Genomic DNA, 27,741 nt, shown 5'->3' on the forward strand with positions numbered 1-27,741 from the left:
AGTCATAAATTTTAGTGAATTGCTTACAAGTAAGTGGCATATTATAAAAATGTAAATTAATGTATTCCCTAAGCTTCAAAGAAGTGTTACATGCTTTTTCTACTTGATTAAAAAAAATTTTATGGAAATGTTTATATTTGAATCTCAGGGGGAACTTAACCACCATTTAGAGTTGAGTCCATAAGAAAATATTCCGTGAGCTATATATATTGCAGACAAACATTTCTGTGTTCTTAGCCTGGTGCTGGGGGCTTAGAGGAAGAAGTTAATGAAGTTTACAGAGGTGGCCCAGGGGAGTTGGTAAAAGGGTGGCTTTGGAACCAGGCAGCCTAGATTTGCTTGTTCGCCTCCTAGCTAGGTGACCTTAGGCAAATTGCTTAATTTTTCTGCCTTCAGTATTTATTTTTTTATTTTTTTACATTTCTTATAGTTCCAGAAGTTTAGCTTTTGGATTAAGACAAAGATGGGAAGCTCTTAATATAACAGATAAAGGAAATAAATTATGGTGCAAGATTATCTTTGGTTGCAACATGTGATTATTTATTCTTCTCGTTTATTTTATCCCTAAATTGCCTATGTTTCCTAAGGCAGACTCTAATTTTTATTAACTTTTAAACTTTTGGTATTAACAAATAGCAACAAAAACAAAACATAGAAATTACTGGTTGTCTTACAAAGTGTGGGGATTTTAGAAGCTATTATATATCACAACTTGAACTGAGGGTAATAATAATGAGAGCTCATTTTATTTTTATGACAAATCACCTTGTGATGTAAACTTTGTTTAAATGTTGGAAAGTTGTACACTTGGTTGTTTAATGTTGATGGTTTTTGAAAAGGATATCTAGTGTTCTTTTTATTATATTTGAGTCTAATATTTTTTAAAGTTGTGATTATGATTGCTTTTTGACATCATGGGAAGCTAACAGGAGATGAATCCCTGGTGTCACAGTTGGAACTCTGAACATTTTCTCCCCATGGATATATTGTTGTAGATTTGGATTTGGTGGTATGATTTTAATTACTGGTCTGAAGAGCTTAACCACTAAGTTAACAAGAGTAGGTCATTTAGCCAGAAATCATTTCATAAGAAAATGTTTTGGGGCTTCCCTGGTGGCTCAGTGGTTAAGAATCTGCCGTCAGTGCAGGGGACACAGGTTCGGGCCTTGGTCCGGGAAGATCCCACATGCCGTGGAGCAACTAAGCCCGTGTGCCACAACTACTGAGCCTGTGCTCCGGAGCCCACAAGCCACAACTACTGAAGCCCACGCCTAGAGCTCATGCAACAAGAGAAGCCACTGCAGTGAGAAGCCTGCGCACTGTGATGAAGAGTAGCCCCCGCTCTCTGCAACTAGAGAAAGCCCGTGCACAGCAATGAAGACACAACACAGCCAAAAATAAATAAATAAATAAATAGATAAATGTTCTGTAAAACATATGTTTAATCTGAGATGGAAAAACTACATTTAAAAGTTGACTGCCGCAGCTCATGCAGCTCAATATCAAAAAAAAAAAAAACAACTCAGTCCAAAAATGGGCAGAAGACTTAAATAGACATTTCTCCAAAATGTATTGTATTGCCAACAAACACATGAAAGGATGCTCAACATCACTAATCGTTAGAGAAATGCAAATGAAAACTACAATGAGGTTATCACCTCACACCAGTCAGAATGGCCATCATCAAAAAATCTACAAACAATAAATGCTGGAGAGGTTGTGGGGAAAAGGGAACCGTATTGCACTGCTGGTGGGAATGTAAATTGATACAACCACTATGGAGAACAGTATGGAGGTTCCTTAAAAAACTACAAATAGAACTACCATATGACCCAGCAATCTCACTACTGGGCATATACCCTGAGAAAACCATAATTCAAAAAGAGTCACGTACTACAGTGTTCATTGCAGCTCTATTTACAGTAGCCAGGAGATGGAAGCAAGCTAAGTGTCCATCGACAGATGAATGGATAAAGAAGATGTGGCACATATATACAATGGAATATTACTCAGCTATAAAAAGAAACGAAATTGAGTTATTTGTAGTGAGGTGGATGGACCTGGAGTCTGTCATACAGAGTGAAGTAAGTCAGAAAGAGAAAAATACTGTATGCTAACGCATATATATGGAATGTAAAAAAAAAAAAAAAAAGGTTCTGAAGAACCTAGGGGCAGGACAGGAATAAAGATGCAGATGTAGAGAATGGACGGGGAAGGGGAAGGGTAAGCTGGGACGAAGTGAGAGAGTGGTATGGACATATATACACTACCAAATGTAAAGTAGCTAGCTAGTGGGAAGCCCCACATAGCACAGGGAGATCAGCTCGGTGGTGCTTTGTGTCCACCTAGAGGGGTGGGATAGGGAGGGTGGGAGGGAGACACAAGAGGGAGGAGATATGGGGACATATGTATATGTATAGCTGATTCACTTTGTTATACAGCAGAAACTAACACACCATTGTAAAGCAAATATACTCCAATAAAGATGTTAAAAAAAAAAAGTTGACTGCCTATAATATGACCAAAATACTAAGACTTTTAAAAATTTTTTCACAGGTCTTTGCTTGCCACATTTAGCGGTAATTGTTTTGCTATTTCAGTATTTAATATGAATGACAGAAAACTCATTAATCTTGGTGGAGAACCACTATGTATGATAAACTTTTTGTTGCAGAAATCTCTTGAGAGTTTATTGGAAATAAGGGATGTCCTCCCATCCTTAGGATATTAGTTCAGTGGCTCATTCATTAGTGGTCATTTGAGCTTGGCAGTCAGTTGAACAGACATATGACCAATATTTTCCTGTTCTTTGTGATCAGCCTTTTTTTTTTTTATGTCTGTGCATTAGTATTGGGGCGCCTAGCTCTTTTAGCTACCCAATTTCTCAAATTTCAGAAGAAATTTTCATGAGTCCATATAACAGAATGCTAAACTAAAGTATCCAGTTTGTAAGTATTCAAACTCTGGTGTCATTGTAGTCCCCGTTTGCCAATCCCCCTACCCCATCCCTTTTTACTTTCCTAATGAGCATTTCTCTATTTAATGAGGGCAGTGAGCGATTTGGTACTTAGATTTTGAAGACATGGATTTATAGCTGGTTGGCAACATTTCTTCCAAGAAATGTTACATCTGATTATTTTTTTGATTATCTTTTTAAAACACAACTTTGAGATATAATTCATATTACCATACAGTTCACCAATTTAACGGGTACAATTTAGTGATTTTTAGTATTTTCACAGTTGTGCAGTCATTACTACTATCAATTTTTGAACATTTTCATCACCCCAAAAAGAAACCCCATACCCTTTAGCAGCCATTCCACATTTCCCTCCCAACTTCTCCAGCACTAGGCAGCCACTAATATTCTTTCTGGACATTTCATACAAATGGAATCATACAGTATGTAGTCTTTATGACTGGTAGCTTTCATATAGCATCGTGTGTTTAAGGTTCATCCATATTATAGCATGTATCAGGACTTCATTTTATTGTCAAATTATAATTCCATTGCATGGGTATACTACATTTTATTTGTACATTTGTCAGTTAATATAAATTTGGGTTGTTTCTAACTTTTGGCTGTTAGGAATCATGCTGCTATGAATATTTGTACAAGTTTTTTACAAGTGGACGTATGGATGTATACCTAGGAGTGGAATTGCTAGGTCATTTGGTAATTGCCAAAGTATTTTCCAAAATGGCTGTACCATTTTACATTCTTACCAGGAGAGTGTAAGGATTCTAGTTTTTTGACATCCTTGCCAATACTATCTTTTTTATTATAGCTATTCTAGTAGTGTGAAGTGGTATCTCATCATGGTTTTGATTTGCATTTCCCTGATAGCTAGTGATGCTGAGTGTCTTTTCATGTGCTTAGTGGCCATTTGGACATTTTCTTTAGAGAAATGTCTATTCAGATCCTTTGCCCATTTAAAAATTGTTGTCTTTTTATTACTGAGGTAAAGTTTTTTTATATATATTCTAGATACAGGTTACTTATCAAATATATGTGAAAATTTTCTCCAATTTTGTAGGTTGTCTTTTTATTTTCTTGATGGTGTACTTTATAGCAGGAAAGTTTTAAATTTTGCTGAAGTCCAATTATCGGTTTTTTTCTTCTGTTGCTTGTGCTTTTGGTGTTATAGCTAAGAAGACATTGTCTAACCCAAGGTCATGAAGATTTACTCCTGTGTTTTCTTCTAAGAGTTTTATAATTTTAGTGCATATATTTTGGGCTTTGATTCATTCTGAGTTAATTTTTGTATATGGTCAGAGATGTCAGTTCTCTAAAGTTACTTAACTTTTAAAACCTTTCTTAAGGATTTATTATAGATGTAGGACACTTTGCTACTATCTTAATGTTCAGTTCTTTACCCTGTTGGTTTAAGAAGTCATTTGTTCAGGTTTCTAGCCACTGCTCTATCTTTAGACATATTGTCTTTTTTTGTCTGGCTTTCATGTAATTCACGTAGCTCAAAAATGGTGCCACATAATAAATATGCAGTTTGGAATTGTAGGACCCCTTTACTTTCGTGATATCTCATGGCATTTGCTAATTCTTTTGCCAGTGGACTATTTTCTGTTATTTTGGTTAGATGGTTAATGTGGATCCAGTGGCATAATTTGAAAAACAGGCCAAGCATATTCTCAGTCTTTATCACCATTATATTTAAACTGTAGTATTTGCCGGTTTGATAAGGTCTTTATAGTTACTTAAAGTTTTTGTGTAATTGCTGTATTAGGGATTAAACAGTTTCAAATTCAGTTGTCTTTAAGAGGTTATTATCATTGAAAATGGAACAAGAGTACATTATTTATTTAGCCAAAAATTTATGGAGTACTGAAAGTGAATCAGACACTGTGATAGTCACTAGGAATACAGAGATGAAGAAGTCCCTGATGTTAAGGATCCACACTTGAGTTGGGAGACATAATGTGTGATTAAGTGCTTTGAAGGAGAAAGAATTGGTCGGTATTGTAGCCTCAGTTCCCCTGAATGCAGAGTCTGAGGCAGAAAGCTTAGGTGTTGTTATAGTTTGCCTCCCTCATCTTATAGATGGGAAAATTCAGACACAGAAGTTAATAGTTCCAAGTTTAGTCAGGAATTACAGAACTTGGATGAAAACTATTCCATGAATGGCTTTAATAAGGATAGAGGATTTCTTAAAGCAACTGCTCAGAGTGCTGTTGGCAATATAAAATAGAACATATATATACACAATATAATATAGAATAGAAAGCACCAGATCTCTTAATTTCATTTTCACTGTGGGCTAAGAAACTAGAGTTTCTTGCTTTCTATATTATTTAAGTCCCTTCCATAGATCATTAATTATCTGGATGAAATTTTCACCATATTATATTATGTTCAGAAATTATGTTTTGTTTCCAAAGAATTCTTCCTTGAGAATGTAGAGGGGCTAGATAGGGAAATAATTTTTTTTTGGCACTTAATGCTGGTGTTAACATGGACAAAAATTGCAATTTAAGGTGTGGTTTGTTAACTTTTAAGTTGCACTTATGAGGTAAATCTGCTTGGGTGTGTTTGCTTCAGTTGTTTCTAATTTACTAAGGAGAGATCTGGTCCATGAAAAATTAGTTTTGAGTCTCTCAGGTTTGAGTTAAGATTGTCATGACTTGCAGTGACAATGAATATTAATTTTTCAACATCATGATTTATTGAATAATTCCTAGTGATTATTAAGCACTCTTTATAATGAGTTATAGAAGTTTTGCTAAATGTTGTTTTAGAGTCTTGCGGAGATTTTTAATGGCTTCTTGTAGTAGTTCCCCCTCCCCCCTTGAAATTCTCAGTGTGTTTTAAATTCATATGATTACAATAGCTTTGAGAAGTATAGAGTAGGAAAAAAATTTTACTCTCTGAAGGTAGTACCTCTCATAGTCCCTAGTTTGGGACTTTTCTCGTTTAATCAAGTTGCCTAGTCTAGTGTGTAATAGTGATTGGATTAAGCAGAGCTATTGAGTATTTTGATTAAGTTTTGTGGAACAATGCAGTGTTTAATTCAGCCTTTTTCTTTTGAAGACATATTGTTTGAAACATAAATTTGTATTCTTTATCAGATTTTCTTCTAAAAACTTGGTCTTTGGAGTCAGATTTGAAATTGAATCTTGACCATGTCACTTGTTAACTATATGACTTTGGGCAAATTACTTAAATATCTCTGAGCTAGTATTCTCAGCAGTGAAAGAAAGGATATAGAATCTAAGTCATAGGGGTGATCTGAGGATTACATAAGATAATTAAAAAATCTAGTATTGTGCTAAACTAGATGAATTCTTTCTCTCTCCTTCAGTCTGTCTTGGCTTTAGCTGTCTTCAATTTCCCATAGGTTTCCTTGATAGAATTGTAAATATTCATTTTTTTTCTGAATTTTAAAAAATATTTAAATTATTGTCTTCTGGTATCGTGAAAAAGTGTGAGGAAAGTGAAGAAGTATGGTGAAAGTCTGCTACCGTGTTGTATAAGAACGTTGGCTTGGAAAACTTCTGATCAGGTCTCTTGTCATCTTTTGTATTTTGAAAAACTTCGAGGGAATTTAGCTTTAAGTCTGAGTTTTCCTTTTTGTAACATACTGAATTTGCCCAAATGGATGAAAGTGAAATTATTAGCCATTCTTGAATAAATTATAATGACTAGATCAGCACTGTAGAATGCAAATATTTGTGCCACATGTAATTTAAAATTTTGCAGTAGCCATATGGAAAAAAATCAGGTGAAATTAATTTTAATAATTTAGTTAACCCTGTATATACAAAATATCTTTCAACACATAATCAACATAACAGTTATTGATATTTTACATTGTTTTGTGCTTTGAAGTCAAAAACATGGTATGTTTTATACTTCCAGCACATTTCAATTTGGACTAGATATATTTCAAGAGCTACATGTGGCTAGTGGCCACTACGTTATATAGCAAAGGTCTACGTGGGTAAAATATAATATTACAGCGGTAGTGGGCTTTAGCTGTGTTTGATAAAAATGTCAGTGGTTATCACTGGTTTAAAGCTTGTCTTCGTGCCTTAGCAGTCATTTATGTGGATGGTAAGAATTTACCCATCTTTGCAATCTCTATCCCAATAAATGATTTTACCAGTTATTCATCGTCCATTCCCAAAGATTCGTAAATTTTCATAGGCCCAAAATATGCTCTTCGATTATTGAGAGCATAAACCAAACTTAATATATGTTCTCTTCACGTTCATCAAATCTGTAGGTGTGACATGAGATTGTATTTTGAGAAGCTCATCCTGGATCACTGTGAAGAATACGTTGGGGAAGGGGTCAGAAGATTGGGGGGAACAGTAAGAAGGCCATTGCAGTTTACATATGAGAAATACTGGCAACTAATGGGAGGGAGTGTGGGTTGGGAGTTGGAGAAGTGGAAAGAAAGAAGGGGGCTGATAGTAGCTTGAGAGTGATTGAAGGAATGCTTTTGGTTTTCTTTGCTTGTGTGCATTTTAAAGATGATTGAGACTTGAAATGTAGATGTGAGGCATCCTGTTGAGAGGAAGCAGATGAACATGTGAGAGAAAAGGGTAACTGATAGGGTGATTCTGAGAAAAGATGGGAAAGAGATGAAACTTGTATATAAAGAGAAGTTTGTTGTTGTTGTTGTTTTTAAAATAGGTTTTGTCAAGTTGGCTTAAACTTTAGAACTGTGGGGAATATCTATCACTACGAAAAATAAAGGATAAATTAGAGTTGTACTCTCCTCTCTCTCTTTTAAATTGGAAGGGAGAGAAGGTGAAATTAGAGTTAAATGAAGAAGTGATAGAGAACAGACTTGTGGTTGCAAAGGGGGAGGGGGTTGGGAGAGGGATGGAGTGGGAGGTTGGGATTAGCAGATGTAAGCTATTATATATGGACTGGATAAAAAACAAGGTCCTACTGTATAGCACAGAGAACTATATTCAGTATCCTATGCTAAATCATAATGGAAAAGAATATTAAAAAAAGAATATATATATGTGTAACTAGATCACTTTGTACAGAAATTGACACATTGTAAATCAACTATACTTGAGTAAAAAAAAGTGATTGAGCAGCAGTTTTGGATCAGTAAGTATGTTTGCGATCAGTGTGTATACTAGGCATCAGAAAATATTTATACTTATTAAAATCTTTCTCACCCAGAAGATTTTATTTAAATGTAGTTAATGGCAATAAACTGTTTTTCCATAAAGTTTTAATGGAATACAAAATGGCAAAGAACATTGGTTCCACCTGTTCTGGTTTTAAGGCATGGAGATGCACTCAGGTCACCTCAGGTGATGGAGGTCTGTTTGTTTTGGATTCTTGGGGAGGGAAGGAAGCCCAACACAGTGGATCTCTGCAGCTGTGATGAAACAGTTTCTGAGAGCTAACAAGGTGTTTACTCAATCCATAGCCCCTGCCCTTTACCTCCCTCCTGCCAAGCAGTGGAAACCATTTTCAGGTGAAATCAATATTTATAAAACATAAAAATTGAGCTTCACTGATTCAAGTGAAGGTTAGGGGGCTGATCTCTGCCAGCATTTTTCCCCTCTTCTGCCCCTCTGACACTTCCTCCTCCTTTTCCCTTCTTCCTGAGGCCCTTCTGAGGATCTATAGGAACATGTGAAAACTCCTCTAACACCAGTCATTCCTCATCAACTAGAAGAGCAGTAACTCCCTTGGCCCTCTTTTTGCTTTGGTGACTCACTGGCAACTCTAGTAAATGCCATTCCCCTCAGGTGCTGAACCTACTGCCGCTTTTCTGGTCATGTTCTTATGACGTAGCTTCTATTTGTCTTTTTTTATACCATGAACTAGTGTCATCTGCTGCTGCTGCTACTGATTATAGTACAATCTTTATGTCTCATATTCAAATAGGCTCTAATTGGATTGATTAGTTATTATCCAATATAGAGTCACTTCTGTTGGGGTCTGCTAGGCTCCCTCATGTCCAGTTCTAAAAATGGCTGCCGTTGGCACAGAGGCCCATTCTTCATCCTTTCACATGTAGCTAAGCTATTGGGGTCACATGACACAAGGCTAGGTGGAGAACTCTGATTGCTTTCTTCAGAAGGTGGCTGTGGTGGTTTTTTGGCCTATTCATTACATAGGATGGTCTGTACGTTTTTGATACCTCAGTTAATCAAAAATGGACAGCTTTTTCTGTTTGATCCTATTTTGTTGGTAATAATGATAACAGCCTTAGCTATCACACAAGTGTTTTCCATGTGCAGGAACTGTATTAAGCATTTTACATGTAGTAGCTCATGAGCTATGTGATGCATTTTACTGATGAAAAAACGGAGTCACGTTGAAATATGAAGTGCCTGTTCAATGTTTACAGCTTTTCATTAGTGGAGTGGGGAGGGTTGAATACAGGCAGTCACCTTTCCAAACAATAAAAGACTTGTAGTCTATAGCATAACATTTCAGAGCTGCAACTGACCAGGGCAGTCATCTATCATATTTCTCCTATTTTACATATGAGACAATTGAGAGTTTAGGTGACTTGCTTAAGGTTGCAGAGGCTAGTCATTTCCAGCGAACCCAGAGTTCCTAATTCCTAGACCTAGTCCTCTTTTCTGCTTTAGAACGAGTACCTAAGACACAAAGTTTTGAATGTTAATTTTGAAACCCAAACCTATTAAGTGTTAGCAGATACAGTAAGTGGATACATAATGTACAGTTGTACACAGTCATCCATGTAGGCTTGGTTTTTAGCCTACTGTTTAGCTTGAGGGTGATATATATATATATATACAGAGAAGAGACTGGAGTTATTCACAAGAAATATTTATTGAGGAAACCATTATTATTATTATTTTTGGCTGAGCCAGGTGGCATGCAGGATCTTAGTTCCCTGCAGAAACTATTATTGAATGAATGTCCTCATGTCTAGCAGAAGGTGAAAGTACTTTCTTGCCAGGTTGGAATCTTCCTGTGGTTATATGTGGCAGTGATTGAGAAAGTCCCACATATAAAGCATGATGGAGGAAATCAGTTGAAATACAGTGAAGGTGCACAACCCTGGAGGGTTTGGTAAAGAAACTTGGATTAAAGATAGAAAAGAGCTAATTATGCTAGATGTAAAATATTTGCTTATTCTCTTCTTTGAAAAAACATTTATTTCTTTAATGCATCTTGATTTTTAATGAAACATGACCATGGAGTTAAGTTGCTTACTAAAGGGTTAGCAGAATAGCCCCGGCTTGACTAAATGACATAACTTTATGGATAGTCAGGTCCAAAAAGGATATTTAAACTCTAAAGAATGTCTTGATTCTTGAAAGTTAGTAAAATACAGAAGTCTAGTACATTCCTCTAAGTCAATAAAATAAGACCAGGTCAGAATGCTTTCCTTGGTAGAAATGCAAATTCTCAGCCACCATCCTGCACATCAAGGTATGTTCAGAGTGGGCCTCAGCAGTTTGGGTTTTAACAAGTCCTCCAGGTGATTCCAGTGCTTGTGAAGTTTGAGAACCACTGTCATAGAAGCAACCAACTTAACAGTTACAACAATTTCATTTTGATTGTGTTGGAGAGGAAGTGAGATTTTCCTGCTAAAGTTTTAGAATCAATAAGCAACGAGCTCAACCAGTGTCTTCTCTGGATAAAGTTATGATTGTGGTAAACTGTTTTTTGTATATCTGATGGAAAGAGTATATATAGGCATTAGAAGTCCTGGCTTCGTAGTTTATCTCAGATATATGCTACTTAACCTTGAGGAAGTTTCTTTTTTAAGGCCATAGCTTCTTTTTCTGAAAAATGGGACAATACCATCCACCAGGGAGGATCATAGAAAGGGTTGGAAATAATGTAAATAAGTGCTCAATACTTAATAGGCATTGAAAGGTCATTCATTATTACTTAAATCATCAGTTTTGTTAGTTTTCTCCCAGTTTAGAGAGTATAGCTCCCTCAACACTGTTTACATTTATTAAAAACTAATTTGAAATGTTAATTATGTGATAATTCAGAGATATCAGTTCTTTATCTTCCTAAATCATTCTTTTTTCTTTTTAGTGAGTGAGTTTTTTTTTTTTTTAATTAATTTATTTATTTTTGGCTGTGTTGGGTCTTCGTTTCTGTGCGAGGGCTTTCTCTCGTTGCGGCGAGCGGGGGCCACTCTTCATCGCGGTGCGCGGGCCTCTCACTGTCGCGGCCTCTCTTGTTGTGGAGCACAGGCTCCATACGCGCAGGCTCAGTAGTTGTGGCTCACGGGCCCAGTTGCTCCACGGCGTGTGGGATCTTCCCAGACGAGGGATCGAACCCGTGTCCCCTGTATTGGCAGGCAGATTCTCAACCACTGCGCCACCAGGGAAGCCCCCTAAATCATTCTTGGCTAGATCATTCTTGGCATATAGTCTGCTGCTTGGTCACCTAATACTATGTTAGGGGAAATTCCAGACCGACTAGAATTGAACTCAGTTTACTTGAGACAGTGATTTTGGCAAACTGCCAGTTAACTTTCAGCCTGGATTAAACTTTTCTAGAATCTAAAAGGAAACAAGATCATTTAAATTATTGTAGTCACAAGTAGAAAATTGGAAGAATGATTTCATTTTAGGCCTCTTTAGAACTAAGTTGTACCTTATGTAGGATTAGAGAAAAAAAGAATTTAATGTGAATTTGAATTTTAGGACACTTGATAATTGGATATATGTATTTGTAGTATGAAAGTTGGAACTCATTGTACTTAAGTAGCATTGAGAGAATGACATTGATTGCATGAATGTTGGCTAAGCAGGATCCATCTTTCCGACCTTACATTTTGCCTCCCCCCTTTTTTCTTTTTGAATTAATTTTCTTCTGTAATTGTGGAAAACATTTTCATGGTTCCAAAGGAAAAACTGTAAAAGACGGTACATTCAGAGAAGTCTAGCTTCCAAGTTTATGCTGTCTGCTCACTGTTCTCTTCCTCTCCCTATAGGCAATCATTTTTGTTTGTTTTTGGTTTATTCTTTTTAAAAAATAAAGACACATTCATTTTTATCTTCCTTTGTGGATAAAAGGCAACATTATATTTACACTATTCTGCACTTTACTTTTTCACTATTCCATAGCATGTAGATCTTACACCACTTTACAACTGCATAATACTCAGCTGCATAGGACTTTGTCATATAGATGTATTGTAGTTTATTCTGCCATCTTCTATTGATAGACATTTAGTTTGCTTCCATTCTTTGCTATTACAAATAGTATTTTGCAGTATATCTTTGGAATAAATTCCTAGAAATGAGATTGCGGGTCATAGTTTAAAAGCAGATGTAGTTTTGCTAGCACTTGCCAACTTTCCCTCCATAGAGGTTGTAACAGTTTCTGTTCCTATCAGGAATGTGTGAGAATCCTTATTTCCTTACAGCTTTGTCAACAGAGTATGTCAGACTTTTGGATTTTTGCTAATCTGATACGTGAGAAATGATTACATCAGCATCCAATTGACTCTTGAACAACACAGGTTTGAACTTCGTGGGTCCGCTTATATGTGGATTTTTTTAATAGTAAATTTTATAGCACTACACAGTCTGTGCTTGATTGAATCTATGAATGCGGAACCATGGATGTGGAATATAGGGAGGGCCAACTATAACTTATACAAGGAGTTTTGACTGAGCCGAGGGTTGGTACCTCTAACCCCTGTGTTGTTGAGGGGTCAGCCGTAGTTTTAATTAGTGTTTCTCTTCTTATGAGTGAGAGTAAACATTAATTAAACATCTTTTCACTTAAACTTTTTGAATTAACTTCATATTTATGTTAATTTTTAAGGAAGTATTTCTTGGTTATTACTGCTGCTACTGTTGCAAATAATTATTCTGGATTCCCCCCCCCCCAGAGGTCGTAATAATAATCACTCAAGAAACAGTGTTACCTCTCATGTATGATTAAATAAAAAGGACCTATTTACATATTTCTTGTATTCAGAGATGTCACAGTCTAATTTGGGAAAAAAGACTTGCGTGAAGATCATCATGGTTCAGTGAAATAAATGCTGATGGAGATAAATACCAAGTTCTGTGGGAGCATTGAGATTGGGATGGAGTGACTTGGATATCAGGAAGGTATCAGGAAGATTATTGGTTAGCATATGAGGTAGTCTTTGGGTTGAGTCTTTAAGGAAGAGGAGGAGATTGCTAGGCTGAACCTGCCTGGAAGAGTATTACTGCCAGAGGAAGCAATGCCAAGGAAGAATATGGTGTCTGAGCATTCACAGGTTGCCTGGTTTTGTGGTGGGTTGTGGTGGGCTGGGCGTTGTGACGTGACTGCAGCTGGACCATCTGGATTTGCTAGGTCTCCACTTCTTGACCCTGAGCCCACTTCTAAATTTAAGCACAACAATGCCATCTTGATTAAAAATTTGATTAAAATATTCATGTTTCTATTTTCTTAATTTTCCCCCTGATGCATACATTCCCTCTTGATAATCTTCCTACTCATTTTTGAATAAACTGGGGAGGGTAACCCTGAGAGGAGGTAGAGTGATTTTTTTGCCTCCTTCCCATTTTATTGTTGAGCAGGCCTAAAGACTTTTTCATCTCTGCTGTACTTTTAATTTATACTTACCAATTGCTTATTGCCAAGTTCGAGGCTCTTTATATAGTAGCTTGTTGTTTTTTAATATTAACTAATTAATTTTTGGCCGTGTTGGGTCTTTGTTGCTGCACGTGGGCTTTCACTAGTGGGAACCGGTGTTACTCTTCGTTGCGGTGCGCAGCCTTCTCATTGTGGTGGCTTCTTTTGTTGTGGAGCACGGACTCTAGGCACGTGGGCTTCAGTAGTTGTGGCCTGCAGGCTCAGTATTTGTGGCGCACGGGCTTAGTTACTCTATGGCATGTGGGATCTTCCCGGACCAGGGCTCGAACCCATGTCCCCTGCATTGGCAGGCAGATTCTTAACCACTGCGCCACCAGGGAAGCCCAGTAGCTTGTTTTGTTTGGTTAAAGGAAAGGACTGGCAGGGTGTGAGGGTGGTTATAAGAGAGTTGATAAGGCTGGAAAGGTAGGCAGGGGCTAGTTGGAAACTTTGTATCTCATTTTGAGGAATGTATATTTTATAGTTGAGTCTCTAAAAATCTGAAATGGATAATGGGCAGAGGAGAGGGATTGGAGGAGGGGAGTGGCAAGATTAGCTTTACATTTTTGAAAGGTAACTTTGATGACTGTGTTGAGGAAGATGGAGTGGACAATGTACAGTGTAGACAAGGGAGCAATGGTCCCCAGACCAGCAGCATCACCTGGGAACTTGTTAGAAGTACAGATTCTCAGGTCCCACCCCGGACCTACTGAATCAGAAACTCTGGGAGTGGGGTGCAGCAATCTCTGTTTTATTTGATTCTGGTGAATGTGAAAGTTTGAGACTAGGGATATGAAGGCTGATGAGGCTGTATATTATGGTTTGCAAATGACTTTCACATTAATTATGTAGTTGATTTTGTTGAGATGGTCATTATATTTGTGTCTTACTTTCACAGTCAAGAGAAATAGAATAACTAGGATTTTGTGATTTAGTTACTTATATGAAAGCCTAGTACTAAGATTTGAAAAGCTGGGATAATGTGGTAATATATTATACTTGGAAGAGGGAGACAGTCTAGGATCATGTGGAACAATAAATACAGTCATGGGGAAGTACTGTAGTAGAATAAAACAAATAAGAGGTGCTTAATCTTGAATGCTCTAGATGTTGCCTGTACATGACATTGATTTGTATCGTGGTACTTAAATCTGCAGTGGGGAAAACTGAAGATATTATTTTTTTAAAAAAGGGGAATGTGAACTCTTTGTGGAACCCAGAGGAAAGGATGGGTTTACTCAAGATTTGCTGAGATGCCCTGTGCAATCGGTTCCACACAGCTGTTATGAGGTGGTCTATTTTCATTCTTTAAATAATAGCTAGCAGCTGATTTGCATTTAACCCAGTTTTCATTTGTTTTTCTTTGAGAGTGTGAGGGCTGTGGGTTTAAATTTCAACTTTCTGGAAGTGGGACTGAGTAAATCTGATAATCTTCTTTATTTTCCTCTGTTAGCTTTGCTGGGTGACCAAAAGGACAGATAAAGCAAATGCTTTGTAAATATCATAATTGTATCTTAAAGGATAAGTAATCTTTTTTTTCTCCTTTGAATTTTATTCCAGGACCCATCAGTTACACAAGTGACAAGAAATGTCCCACCAGGACTTGATGAATACAATCCATTTTCGGATTCTAGAACAGTAAGACTATTCTTAATTGGACTACTTTAAAATATTAAAATGGAAATTAAGTAGGATTTATATTTCAATTATGGTTTCTTTTTAGTTGATTGGTTAAACTTATATAAAATAAGCTGTTAGTGTTTTATTTAGAATTTAGCAAGTTTATTAAAACAGGAAGGAATATTCCTAGTAATTGAAAATTACCATGATAGTTCTACAAATTAAATTGCTAATAACCCCTCTAATATGTTAAAATTACTACAGTTCTTTAAACAGGAGAGGTTTTTTGATATACATGTTAGTTTCATGGTAATACAGGGTGATGTTTTCTTACAAAGAGAGATGTTCGTCTGGAACTGTACCATGAATATTTGTATGATTGTCATTTGAATTAGTGATTCTGAATAGGACTAGCTTTCTACTCTGGTAGACTAGAACCTGTGGAACCTGGCCTAGGAGCATATTCTTCTCAAAATGTAGTCTTGGTTTATAAAATGAAGGAGTATGGAAAAAACCCTTAAAGAACAGGGTTCTCTACCCTGAATGCATATTAGAAGGACCTGGAGAACTTTATTACTGTATCTGTTAGGGCTCTAATCTCTCATAGGGCACTTGCGTTTTTTGTTTTTGCTTTAGCACTTCTGATGATTTTATTGTGAGCCAGTTTTGAGGACTACTGAAGGTAGGTTCTGTTGAGAATTCTCCCTCAAAATTTCTCTGGCAAATAACGTTGTCTCCTGTATTTGAGTTTTTAGCTCAAATATCACACTCACGAGGCCCCTAATTTTAAACACTGTTGGCTCTTGAACTGTTAGTCATCCTCTTAAAGATATTAAAGTTCTTCAGTTACGTGCTTGGATTTACATGTCATTATAAGGATCCTTACTTGATCAGCTCTTCCTGATGCATGTTTTTCATAGTCTAGAAAATAATTCTAGAAGATCGTGTAGGCTTTTGCTTGGAAATTTCTTCAAAATGTATTAACTTGTTAGTTTTAAGAAGAGCTTTGTACAAAGTAAAAGCACTAAAATAAGAGTGAACTTTAAAATTTCACTTTATTTCAAAGCCCTCATTTATTTTAACAGCCTCTGTTTATGTGTAGCAGCTGCAACCCAGGCTGGGATCATCAAGTGTTCTTTTGAGCATGTCAGTTTCAGATTGAACCCTGTGAAATGGCCAATAAGTTGACCAGTTTTGACATGTAAAGATGGCAGTGTCGTATGGCTCAACCTTATAGTGAACTGTGAAAATGTATGAGATTGCAACTTGGTAGGAGTTGAAAGGGAGAAAAAGAAAAGCCCGGTATATTTTATTCCACTATGTGTAGTTTGATAATTTCTGAGGGGGTGGAGATGGGAACAAGACTGTTAAACTTGTTGGTAAGGAATAAAGGGAGGTTTTTATATAATTTTTTGGAAGATTTTACTAGCAAAAAATGTTTAACCTTTTTACAGTAGCAGCTTTAGATTATTCTTTTTAGAAGTAGTAATGTTCTTCAACAAGTTGTCTACTCTGTGCCATGTGCTTTACCTGTATTATCTTATCGAATTCTTACAACAGCGTTCAAAATGGATATTTTTTGTTTCCTTTTACTGATAAAGAATCTTAGACACAAGTCATCCAGCTAGTAAGTGGCAGAACTGGTTTATGTAACTCACCTTTTTTCTGTAAAGCTTTTGCCTTTTCCATTTTGTTAGTGCTGTCTTTAGAGACAGACGCCTAAGAAATAGAAGATAATGTGCCGGTCTATGGAAAATTTCTCACGTAATTGGGATTTTAAAAAATTACACGAATTAGATATATCCAGGAAGGATAAAACAAAAATGTAAATTATGGTTCTAAATGTTGAGACTTTACAGTCAAGGAAAGGTTTTCTGAAAGAGAGTAGGTAGGCAATAATGAAAAGCCAGCTACAACGAAACACTTCTCTTAGATTTGATGAGTAAGATAGTGTCAGAACCAGGAAAAATATTGTTACAAGAGCACTTAGGCATTTTCCACTGAACTTTTTACATGATGGAAAATACAGATGCAATAATTTAAAAATTCAAAATTCTTTTGTTTCATATATGTATGATTTTAGAAATTTGTCCCACCACTCCCCCCTCACCCCGGCTGGGTTTTGCAGCTGTGACTATTTTCTAAGAGCAGACGTACTTGGATAATTGATGTAAGTGATATGTCAGAACTCAGTCCAGATACTATTTTAGTTGATGGTTGTTATCCATATTTTTCTTAGAAAAGTATTTGTGAAAATGAAGCTTCTAGATTGTTGCAGAAGGGTGTGGTGAGCTACTTGAGGTCAAGTAGGAAGATCCTTCAGCAGAACGAGCATATAACCTTAAGATTTTAGAAAGTTCCTGTCTTTTTAAGTTTTTTATTAGGTTTCCTTTTATATTTAGTTTTCTGTTTGAATGGAAACTTTAAGGAAAGTAACAATTAAATATTTAAATAATTTTAATAATTTACATATTAATTCATTCTGTATTATAAATTCAGAGAAAGAAATCCTCATAAAACACCACGTAGTTTAGACAGTCTGTTGGCAGTATACTGGAAGGCTATTCAGTCGAAATGTGGTGGTCTGAATTGAGATGTGCTATAAAAGGGAGGGTAGTCTTTGGTTATGAAATAAATTTTTTCTGTTTGAACTCAAAATGCATTTTACCACTGGAATTATGTTGAGCTTGGTGGGTAGCTTCCCTGGCCTGCCCTCTAAGACTTAATGCATAAATTACTAGAAGAATTAGCTCATCCTTGAGAACTGTTATGTATTTAGGGGGAATGTTTTCCTTTTAAATTAGGCAACAGTTTAAAATGCCTACTGCAGCTTGATTCTCACTAGTTTCAGCCACTGGTGATGGCATTCACGGCTTCAGACAGGATGTCTTCTGGCGGGTGTTGAAGTACAAATCAGTTTTTTGCACTATGTGTGTGGGGGGTAGTGTGGTGCTGTTGATAAAATCCTTAGTGATGTTTCTCAGGGCCTAGTTTACTGTCATATTTTTTTTCTTCAGGAATAGGTTGCTTGGTTCCTTTTCTGTTCTGCTAGTTGTTGACATATATGATTTCTGTCATATAAAGCAGCAAGATCTGCAGAAGAACCAAGAGAAGAAAATTCCAAGTACTGGCATGCTCAAGTGGTCATTTCTGACCATAAAGGACATAGATAAATGATTTATGTAAGAAAGAACTGCCTCTGACTAAGTTAATTCAGGACATGGAATAGACTTAGAGTCATAAGACCTGGATTCTAATCTAGGCCTTGCCACTAATTAGTTGGTACCTTTAGACAAGCCAGCCATCTAATGTCTCTGGGCATCTTTTTTTTTTTTTTTTTTTCTCTTCAATGTGTAACAGTGGAGGCAGAGAGGAAGATGTTGAGATAAATAATTTCTCATGTCAGCTTTTGTTTTGAAAATGGATAAAACTTTAACTCCAGGCACTGACTGGATAGTACATAGTAGCTTGCCTATTTTTAATACCACAAAAGCAATTTCTGTACTGTAATATCTGTCTTTCTTTTCCCTTGGCACGCATTTCTTTTTTTCTTTCTCCTTTGCTTCTTGTCTTTCTTGGAGCTCATTATCTTTCCCTTCCGAAACCAGTCTTCTTTGTTTCTTGTCTTATTTTAATGATAACTATTGCCTTCTGTTCTTCTAGTGTCATTGGCTGGAAGTACCTGAGTCGTCTTTGGCTCAAACAGCTTCTTTCCCTACATCTAATCAGTAGCCACGTCCTGTCATTTATACCTCCAGGAGATACTACCTGTCTGTCCTTTTCATTCCTACTAAACTGTCCTAATTCAGGTACTCATGTGAGATAATACAATGACCTGTCTACTTACCTGTCTCCAGTTTCTCTTCTTCAAATCAGTTTTTTGCACTATGACTAGAATTATTTTTTTAAGGCAAAGTTCAGATTAGGTCTTTTCTCCTTAGAAACGTGTGCATTGATTATGCATTGTCTACATAGTAGTGTGCCATGTGGGGCCTCCATGATTTGATTTAAGACTATCTTTTTTTATTTTTAATTTTTTATAGACTATTTTTTAGAGCAGTTTGAGGTTTACAGAAAAATTGAGCAGAAAGTAGAGAGTCTCCATAGACTTCTTCCCCAGAGTATCTGTTTAATCTTATCCTCTAAGGTGCCATTTGTTCCAGCTAAAGTCATCTACTTTCTAACCCACAACCCCATTGAGACCACCTCCCTTAGGGCATTTATTGGTCATTGAATGGAGTAAAGAGACACTGTGTGTGGTCATAATGCCTGGCTTCCCTCCTTTAACGGGCCAAGATGAACCTCTCATACTAGGTATATTCATTTTCTATTGCTGTGTAACAAATTACTAAAAATTTAGCAGCTTGAAAAAGCACACATTTATTATTTTATCATTTCTGTAGGTCAGGGGTTTGGGCACAGCTTACCTGGGTCATTTGTTCAGGGTTTCACAAGGTTGTGATCAAGCTGTGATCTGGGCTGTATTCTCATCCAGAGGCTTGACTGGGGAAGAATCTGTTTCCAAGCTCATTCAGGTTGTTGCCAGAATTAATACCCTTGTGAGTGTATGACTGGGGGCCCCAGCTTTTGGCCAGCTTTCCGCTGGAGGCCACCTTCAGGTCATCAATGCTGTCTACAGTCCCTAGAGGCTGCATGGTTTCTTGCCACACAGGCTTCAACATCATTATTTCAGAGAGTCTGCAGAGAGTCTCTCACACTTTGCTACTAAGATGGAGTCCCTATATTACATAATGTAATCAAGGGAATGATAGCCCATCACTGTTACCGAATTCTGTCGATTAGAAGCATGTCACAGGTCCTGCATACACTCAAGGAGAGGGTATTATATTAAGACGTGAACACCAGGAGGGTAGAATCATTGAGGTTCACCTTAGGGTTTGTATGCCATGCTGGGAATAAGATGGCACATTGGGGTTAGGACTGTATAACTTCAAATCTCTTCATGCCCGTTTAAAAGCATCGAAGTGGAGCCTGCAGAACACTTAGCCCTCCCTACCCTCAACACTTGACTGCCCTAAGTTTATCAGAACTAATCTCATTATGCCTTTGACTCCTGTTTATGTCATTCTCTACGAGAAGCCCCAGACTCCTCCTCATCTCCTGGATTTTAATCCTCATGATGCACTGCACGTTTCTTAGTCTGAACCCTTCTATTTCCTTAATTCCTGAAACTTGTGCTTTCTGGAAGTCAGAGTCCAACTTCATCAAAATCCCCTCTATCTTTATCTTTTTCTCTGAATGTTTTATCCTTTGCTCTGTGGAAACTGGCCTTTCTGTGAGGACACTGCTTCCCCTGTAACCTTCTCCAAAACTAGCTGCTTTTTCTCTCACAGTTCTCAGACAACTGGGCATAAAATTGGGGTAGGTATTGTCTTTGTTTCTAGCTGCTTCTAGATGGTTTTCCTCCTTCCTGTCTAAAAGAAATCCCATGTCATCATTTGAATCTCATGTCATCAGATTATAATTGGGTCCCAGGTCTCATTGTGGCTGTCACCTACTGATCTCTGAATTACTACACCCTATTTCTCTTTGTTTTCATTTCTTAATTTTAGTTCTTGGTTCACTATTACTCTTTCCAACACTATTCCTGTTTTCTAATTTTTAAAAACATCTTTTCCCTACTCTATTATCCCCATCCACCATTATGTATTTCTTTTTTTTGGCCGCACTGTACGGCTTGCTGGATCTCAGTTCCCTGACCAGGGATTGAAGCTGGGCCATGGCAGTGAAAGGCCGGAATCCTAACCACTAGCTCACCAGGGAACTCCTCCTGAATGTCATAATTTTTTTTTTTTTTTTTGGCCACACCACGCAGCATGCGGAATCCTAGTTCTCCGACCAGAGGTTGAACCCATGTCCCCTGCAGTGGAAGCATGGAGTTTTAACCACTGGACTGCCAAGGAAGTCCCCACTGTCCTATTTTGAATTCTTAGTGGTGATCTTTCCAACATCCTGCCTGTCAGTGCCTTAACCTCATCTCTTCCATTGATTTTTGCATTCCATGTTATCTCAAGTCACTCACTTCCGCTTCTTGTATCTTTTCGGTTACTCTTCTAGTTCCTCAATTTCAACACATCTTTCAGTTCCACCAGGACCTCTGGTTTGTTGATCCTACTACGTCGCTGCCCTTTATCTACATCTTACTGTCTTCTCTCAGCCTAAATTCCACATCCAGTTGTCATAATCACTCTCCATGTACTCTCAACTCCCTTGCCTTCCCCTCTCCCCCTTACTTTGACATAAGTCTTTTGGCTAGAAGCCAATCCCTGGTTAAAGACAACTCTGTATACTCTCTGCCCTTACCTTGCAGCTAAATATGGAGAAACACATGTAAACATACTGAATGGCCTCATTTTTAGTTCATAACCAGCTCTAAGTTGTACTGAATGTCCTAGTTATTTAATTGTCCACTCTCTTCTTCTCTCTCCTCACCTTTCTTTTTTCTCTCCTCATCTTTAAAATCTGTCCTCCTATCCTCATTCTCAGTTGATGACCTTACTTCTTATTTCACTGAGAAAATTGAAGCAACCAGTAGAGAACATCCACAGACTTCCACTGTCACGTCTACCTACCTACCAGCGTTTATACCCATGTGTTCTGTTTTCCTGCCTTTTACTTATAGATGAACTGTCTGTGCTTCTATCTAAAGCCATTCCCTCTATTTGTGCAGTAGATTCCATGTACTTTCACTTAAGAGCTTTGCTGAGTTGCTCCTCTCCAACATCACTAGTTTTATCACTTTCTACTGGATCATTCACATCATCATAAAAACATGTTTTCTTCTATGTTAGGAAAAAAAAATCACAAAAATTTATTATTCATTTAACAGCTTTATTAGATAATTAATATACCACACACCCATTTAAAGTGTACAATTAAATGTTTTTAGTGTAGTAATAGAGTTGTACAACCATTACCGCATTCTAATTTTAGAATATTTTTGTATCTTCTACCCCTGAAAGAAACCCTGCATCCTTTATCAGTTACTTCACATTCCCCCCTCCCTCTCCAGCCATAGGCAAGTATATTTACTTTCTGTCTCTACAGATTTGCCTATTCTGGACATTTCATATAAATGGAATCGTAAAGTGTGTGGTCTTGTGCAACTGGTCCTTTTACTTAGCATAATGTTTTCAAGGTTCGACTATGTTGAGGCATATATCAGTACTTCATTCCTTTTTATGGCTTTTTATACCACATTTTATTTATGCATTCATCAGTTGATGGGCAGTTACACGGTTTCCAACTTTTGGCTGCTCTGAACCTTTGTGTACTAGTTTTCGTGTGGACATGTGTTTTCATTTCTCTTGGATATATACATAGGAGTGGAATGGTAGGGTCATATGGTAATAATATGTTTAACTTTTTGAGGAACTACGAGGCTGTTTAACAAAGTGGCTGCAGCAGTGTAGAAGGGTTCCAATATCTTCACATCCTTGCCAAATTTGTTATTGTCTGACTTTTTGCTTACAGCCGTCTTAGCGGATGTGCAGTGATCTGTCCTTGTTGGTTTTGGTTTGCATTTCCCTGATGGTTAATGATGTTGAACATTTTTTTTTCATGTGCTTATTGGCCATTCGTATGTTATCTTTGGAGAAGTGTCCAGATTCTTGGCTCATTTTAAAATTGGATTTTCTTTTTGATATTGAATACGTGATATTAGATACAGGTCGCTTGTGAAATAAGTGATTTGCAGATACAGTTGACCCTTGGACAACGCAGGTTTGAACTATGGGAGTCCACATACATGTGAATTCCTTTCACTAAATACATAGTACAGTACTGCACAATCAGTGGTTAATTGAATCCCCGATGCGGAACCTCGGATATGTAGGGCTGGCTCTAAAGTTATACGTGGATTTCCAGCTGTGTGGAGGATCAGTGCCTTACCCTTGCATTGTTCAAGTATTTTCTCCGATTCTGTAGGGTGTCTTTTCACTTTCCTGATAGAGTTCTTTGACACACAGAAGTTTTAAATTTTGGTGTCACATTTGTCTGTTTTTTCTTTGGTTGCTTCTGTTTTTGGTGTCATATGTAAGAAGCCATTGCCTAACTGAAGGTCATAAAGATTTACTCCGAAGTTTTCTTCTAAGAGTTGTATAGTTTCAGTGCTTACATTTAGGTTTATGATCCATTTTGAATTAATTTTCATGAATGGTATGAGATAGGTTTCCAGCTTCTTTCTTTTGCATGTATATATCCACTTGTTCTAGCACCATCTTTTGAAAAGACTCTTCTTCTGCGTTGGATTATTTTGGCACTCTTGATGAAAATCAATTGATGGTTAATGTAAGGGGGTATTTTGGGACTCTAAATTCCACCCTGTTGATCTGTGTCTATCCCTATGCCAGTCTCACACTGTCCTGATTACTGTAACTTTGTAACAAAACTTTATGTTAACCTTGTTTCCCTTTCGAGTCTAATTCTCACATCTCTGTCATTGAAAAACTTTCTCTGCTCCCAGTTGCTGCAGAACTGCTCTGAAGAGCTTTCTACTTCTCTTTTCCCTCAGCCCTTTCTCCAGTAAGTCTTTTGCTCCCAACACTCCACCAAAACACACTCTTCAAGGTAGCCAATGACTTCCACGTTGCTAAATCCAGTGGTAAAACTGCAGTCTTACTCCATCTGTCAGCACTGACAGTTGATAACTATCTCATTCTTAGAAAACTTTTTTCATGTGGCTTTCAGAGCACTTAAGTTTTTCCTCCTCCGTCTCCTTTGCTGATTTCTCTCCTTTCCCTGCCCCTTCAGCCCCAGTATTGGAGTGTGCCAGGAGTTAGGCTTTGCTTCTCTTCTCTATCCATGGCCACTCAAATGGTTATTTCATCCAGTCTTACAGCTTTCAATATCATCTACGTGCTGATGACTCCCAAATTTACATCTCCAGCACAGAACTCTGCTCTCAACACCACGCTCATGTATTCAGCTGCCTGCTAGATATGTCTACCTTGGATGTCTTAGAAACTGCAAATTCAGCTTGTCCAGTACTGAACTGAGCCCCCTCCTTAGAAACCTGCCCGTTTTCAATCTTTCTTATTTCTATCCTGTTAGTTGTTTAGGCCAAAACCTTGGTGGTATTTCATTATTTCCATTTCCTTACACATCACATTTCTGTCAGGGAATCCTGTTGGCTCTCCCTTACAAATACGTGCAGATCTGATGCCTTATCTCCATAGCCACCACTTGGCTTGAGCTGCCATCAGCCCTTGCCTGGATTACTACAGCGGTGGTTTCTTACTACTCTCTCTCTTTCCACCTTTAATCTATTTTCAGCTCAGTAGCCAGAGTGATACCTTGAAAAAAAAAGTTGATCATTTCAGTCTCCTGCTTAGAACTCTTCACTAGCTTTTGATTTTTTTCCACAGTAAAACCAAGAGTCCTTAAAATAGCATATAATCTGGTCTCTAATATCTCTCACTCTTATCTCCTCACTCTTTCTTTGTGTATTCTTTCCCAGCGCCCTGGTCTTCCTTAGGCCAGGCATTCTCCTGACTTTGTATTGGCTATTCCTTCTGCCTTAAATGGTCTTCCCCCAGATAGCTGCAAAGCTGACTTCTTCACTTCCATAAAGTTTTTGCTGAAATATTTGCTTTCTTAACCACCTTTGTAAAATTATCCCTACCAGCTTATACTCACGACCTGTTTACCGTTTTGTTCCATAAAATTTACTGCCTTCTAAGATACTCTATAATGTATTTATTATATGTATTGTTTATCTTCCATTGCTAGATTGTAAGCTCCGTGAGAGTAGGGATGTTTGCCTGTTGTGTTCATTAATGTCTCCCAAGTGTCTGTAATTGTTTGTGGCACATTGCAGTTGATCAATGAATGTTTTTGAATGTATGAATAAATATGTCTGGCTGCACCTCTCTTCCTTCATGTGCCTTTCTCTATTTGCGAACGCCCATTCTTGTATAGCCCTTCTTTCCTCCTATTACTTACCTCCTCCCCCAGTTACTCTAATCTTTAAAAGCCTTGTTTTGAAATGGTCATCTATTCAGATAAAATTATTTCTACTTGTCCTGATTCTGACATTAGTATGTTTAATTTTCACCACCCTTAATAACAAGGGAATCTGTGTTAGGCAGAGCCGAAATCAGTTCTGTCTGCTCTGTCAGAGACTGATAAGGTCAGTGGAAGCTGCAAAAAGTTTAAGGTTTCTTTTGGCAGTCTCTCGATTAGGTGAAAGAATAGACAGTGGTTTATAGAAACTGTAAACTTTGTTACCTCAGAGGGGAGTTCTCAAATTTCAGGGTGTATAAGAATCACCCTGGAGAGCTTACTTAAAATGTGACCATCTTGAAAATGCAAACCCCTTCTCTTCAACCCCTGAGTTTTTGAATCAGTATGTCCACAGTGGGGCGTAGAGTTTGCATTTTCAGTAAGCACCAGGGCTTTCTGATGCAGGAGATCTAGGAACACGTTAATTGCTTTAGACCTGGGTATACTTAGAAACATTATGGGTTCACAGATGGAAGAGAAAGAGCCGGAAAAAGCAAGGAGAAATTTTCTTGAATAGGTGTTTCGAGTATGGAAGAAAACCAGGAAGGAGAACATATTTGTTGTATACACGAGAAAGACAACTTGTGGACCTCTCATTCCTCGAAGGGCTATTATATGCTCATTTATTTAATAATGAAACACCTTTGGAACTTCCAATGCAGAGAGCTCACTATATAACAGAAAAGTCTCTCCGTAGTTGTATTTCTTTGATTGTTATGATGTTCTTAATTCTATTGAGTGAAAATATATCTTACTATAATTTTTAATCTGTTGATCCTGGTTGAGTTCTCCAAAGCCACACAGATAGGCAAATGTAGTAATGTAATTTGTGTTAAAATATAAATAATTATAACCATGTAAAGTATAACTTTTACAGAGATTTAAGAAATGTAGTCTATTCCTAACTTGTGAAATTTCATCCGCCATGGGAGAAGGACGTACAGCCTTGCTCTGGCCAGAGCTCTGCCCCCGAGGTCACTCTCCTATTCTCCTGGCTTCTCTAAAGTTTTTTCTCTGTCTCCATCTTTGCACCTTCTGTACTTTTCTCAATACTTTAAGTTTTTCCCAGGGGCTTCCATAGCAGTGACAGACACAGTTTCAGGATTGTCAGGAGAAGAGCCTATCTTACTCTAGTACATCTAGGTGCACTAGAGTATTCTCTTTTTTCTACAGATAGGTTGACTTTCCTTCTGTGTCTGCAGTTTTGATGAGTGTAAAATGAAGATGATATACTCAGGAGTGTCCAGTGAGGCAGAAAGATACCACTTCTTACATCTCAAATATTTCTTCTGGTACTAAAGTAGAAGTTCCTTTAGTGAGGGTCTGTTGGTAGTAACTCTTTGAATATTTATAAATATTTATTATTTCACCTTAGTTCTCAAAAGCTAATTTCACTGGATTTAGAGGTCGGCATTGACAGTTTCTCTCATCAGTTTGGCACATTCTACCTGGGATCCCATTGTTGCTGTAGAGAAAATAGCTCTCAGTCTTACTGGCATTCCTTTGTATAGGTATTGTGTCTTTCTTTTTCTTTCCTTCTTTTTCTTCCAGTTTTATTGAGATATAATTACATACGCCACTGTATAAATTTAAGGTGTGCAGTATAATTTGACTTACGGGAATTCCCTGGTGGTCCAGTGGTTAGGACACTGCACTTCCAATGTAGGGGGCACAGGTTCAATCCCTGGTCAGGGAACTCAGATCCCGCGTGCGGTGTGGCCAAAAAAAAAAAAAAAAAAAATTGACTTACATCATGCATTGATTAGCACATCAAGTTTAGTGAATATTCATCTCATATAGATACAAAATGAAAGAAATAGAAAAAACTTTTTCCTTGTGATGAGAACTCTTAGGATTTACTCTCAACAACTTTCATATATAGCATGACAGCAGTGTTAATTACATTCATCATGTTGTGCATAACAGCCCTAGTGCTTATTTATCTTACAACTGGGAGTTTGTACCTTTCGACTACTTTGATCCAATTCCCTGTCCCCCACCCCCTGCCTCTGGTAACCACAAACCTGATCTCTTTTTCTGTGTGTTTGTTTTTGAAGTATAATTGACCTACAACACTATTTTAGTTCCTGTTATGCAACATAGTGATTCAGTATTAAATGGTCACCACAGTAAGTCTAGTTACCATCTGTCACCACGTAAAGATATTACATAGTTATTGATTATATTCCCCACTCTGTACATTTCATACCCTGACTCATATATTTTGTAGCTGGAAGTTTGGACCTCTTAATCTCCCTGACCTTTTTCTGTTGTCCCCCCTCCCCCCTCCCCTCTGGCAACTTGCTGTTCTCTGTATTCATGAGTCTGTTTCTATTTTATTATGTTTGTTCATTTGTTTTGTTCTTTAGATTCCACATATAAATGAACTCATACTGTATTCGTCTTCCTCTGTCTGACTCACTTCACTTAGCATGCCAGCCTCTAGGTCCATCCATGTCACAAATGGCTAGATTTCATTCTTTTTTATGGCTGAGAAATATTTGATTCTATATATGTACTGCATC

The 27,741-nt window shown here is 37.4% G+C and overlaps 1 protein-coding gene across 3 annotated transcripts in view; it reads left to right on the forward strand.

The window, feature by feature from the left end:
• The window catches only part of SCAMP1 (secretory carrier membrane protein 1), a 105,525-nt gene that overhangs the window by 9,708 nt on the left and 68,076 nt on the right, over nucleotides 1-27,741 (forward strand). Inside the window, exons 1-2 of one of the 3 annotated variants that reach the window (XM_079918100.1) lie at nucleotides 15,160-15,211; nucleotides 15,830-15,875. The exons of 1 other annotated variant lie outside the window; for it this stretch is intronic. Coding sequence is in view for 1 of the 2 variants with exons in the window: in XM_079918098.1 (XP_079774224.1) it covers nucleotides 15,134-15,211 (78 nt within the window). In the remaining variant the exon portion in view is untranslated. Of the gene's footprint in view, nucleotides 1-15,133; nucleotides 15,212-15,829; nucleotides 15,876-27,741 lie in introns of those variants that run through there. One more of the 3 variants, XM_079918098.1, reaches the window with a different exon arrangement.

Source organism: Stenella coeruleoalba, assembly GCF_951394435.1.
Source record: "Stenella coeruleoalba genome assembly, chromosome: 3".
Taxonomy (NCBI): domain Eukaryota; kingdom Metazoa; phylum Chordata; class Mammalia; order Artiodactyla; family Delphinidae; genus Stenella; species Stenella coeruleoalba.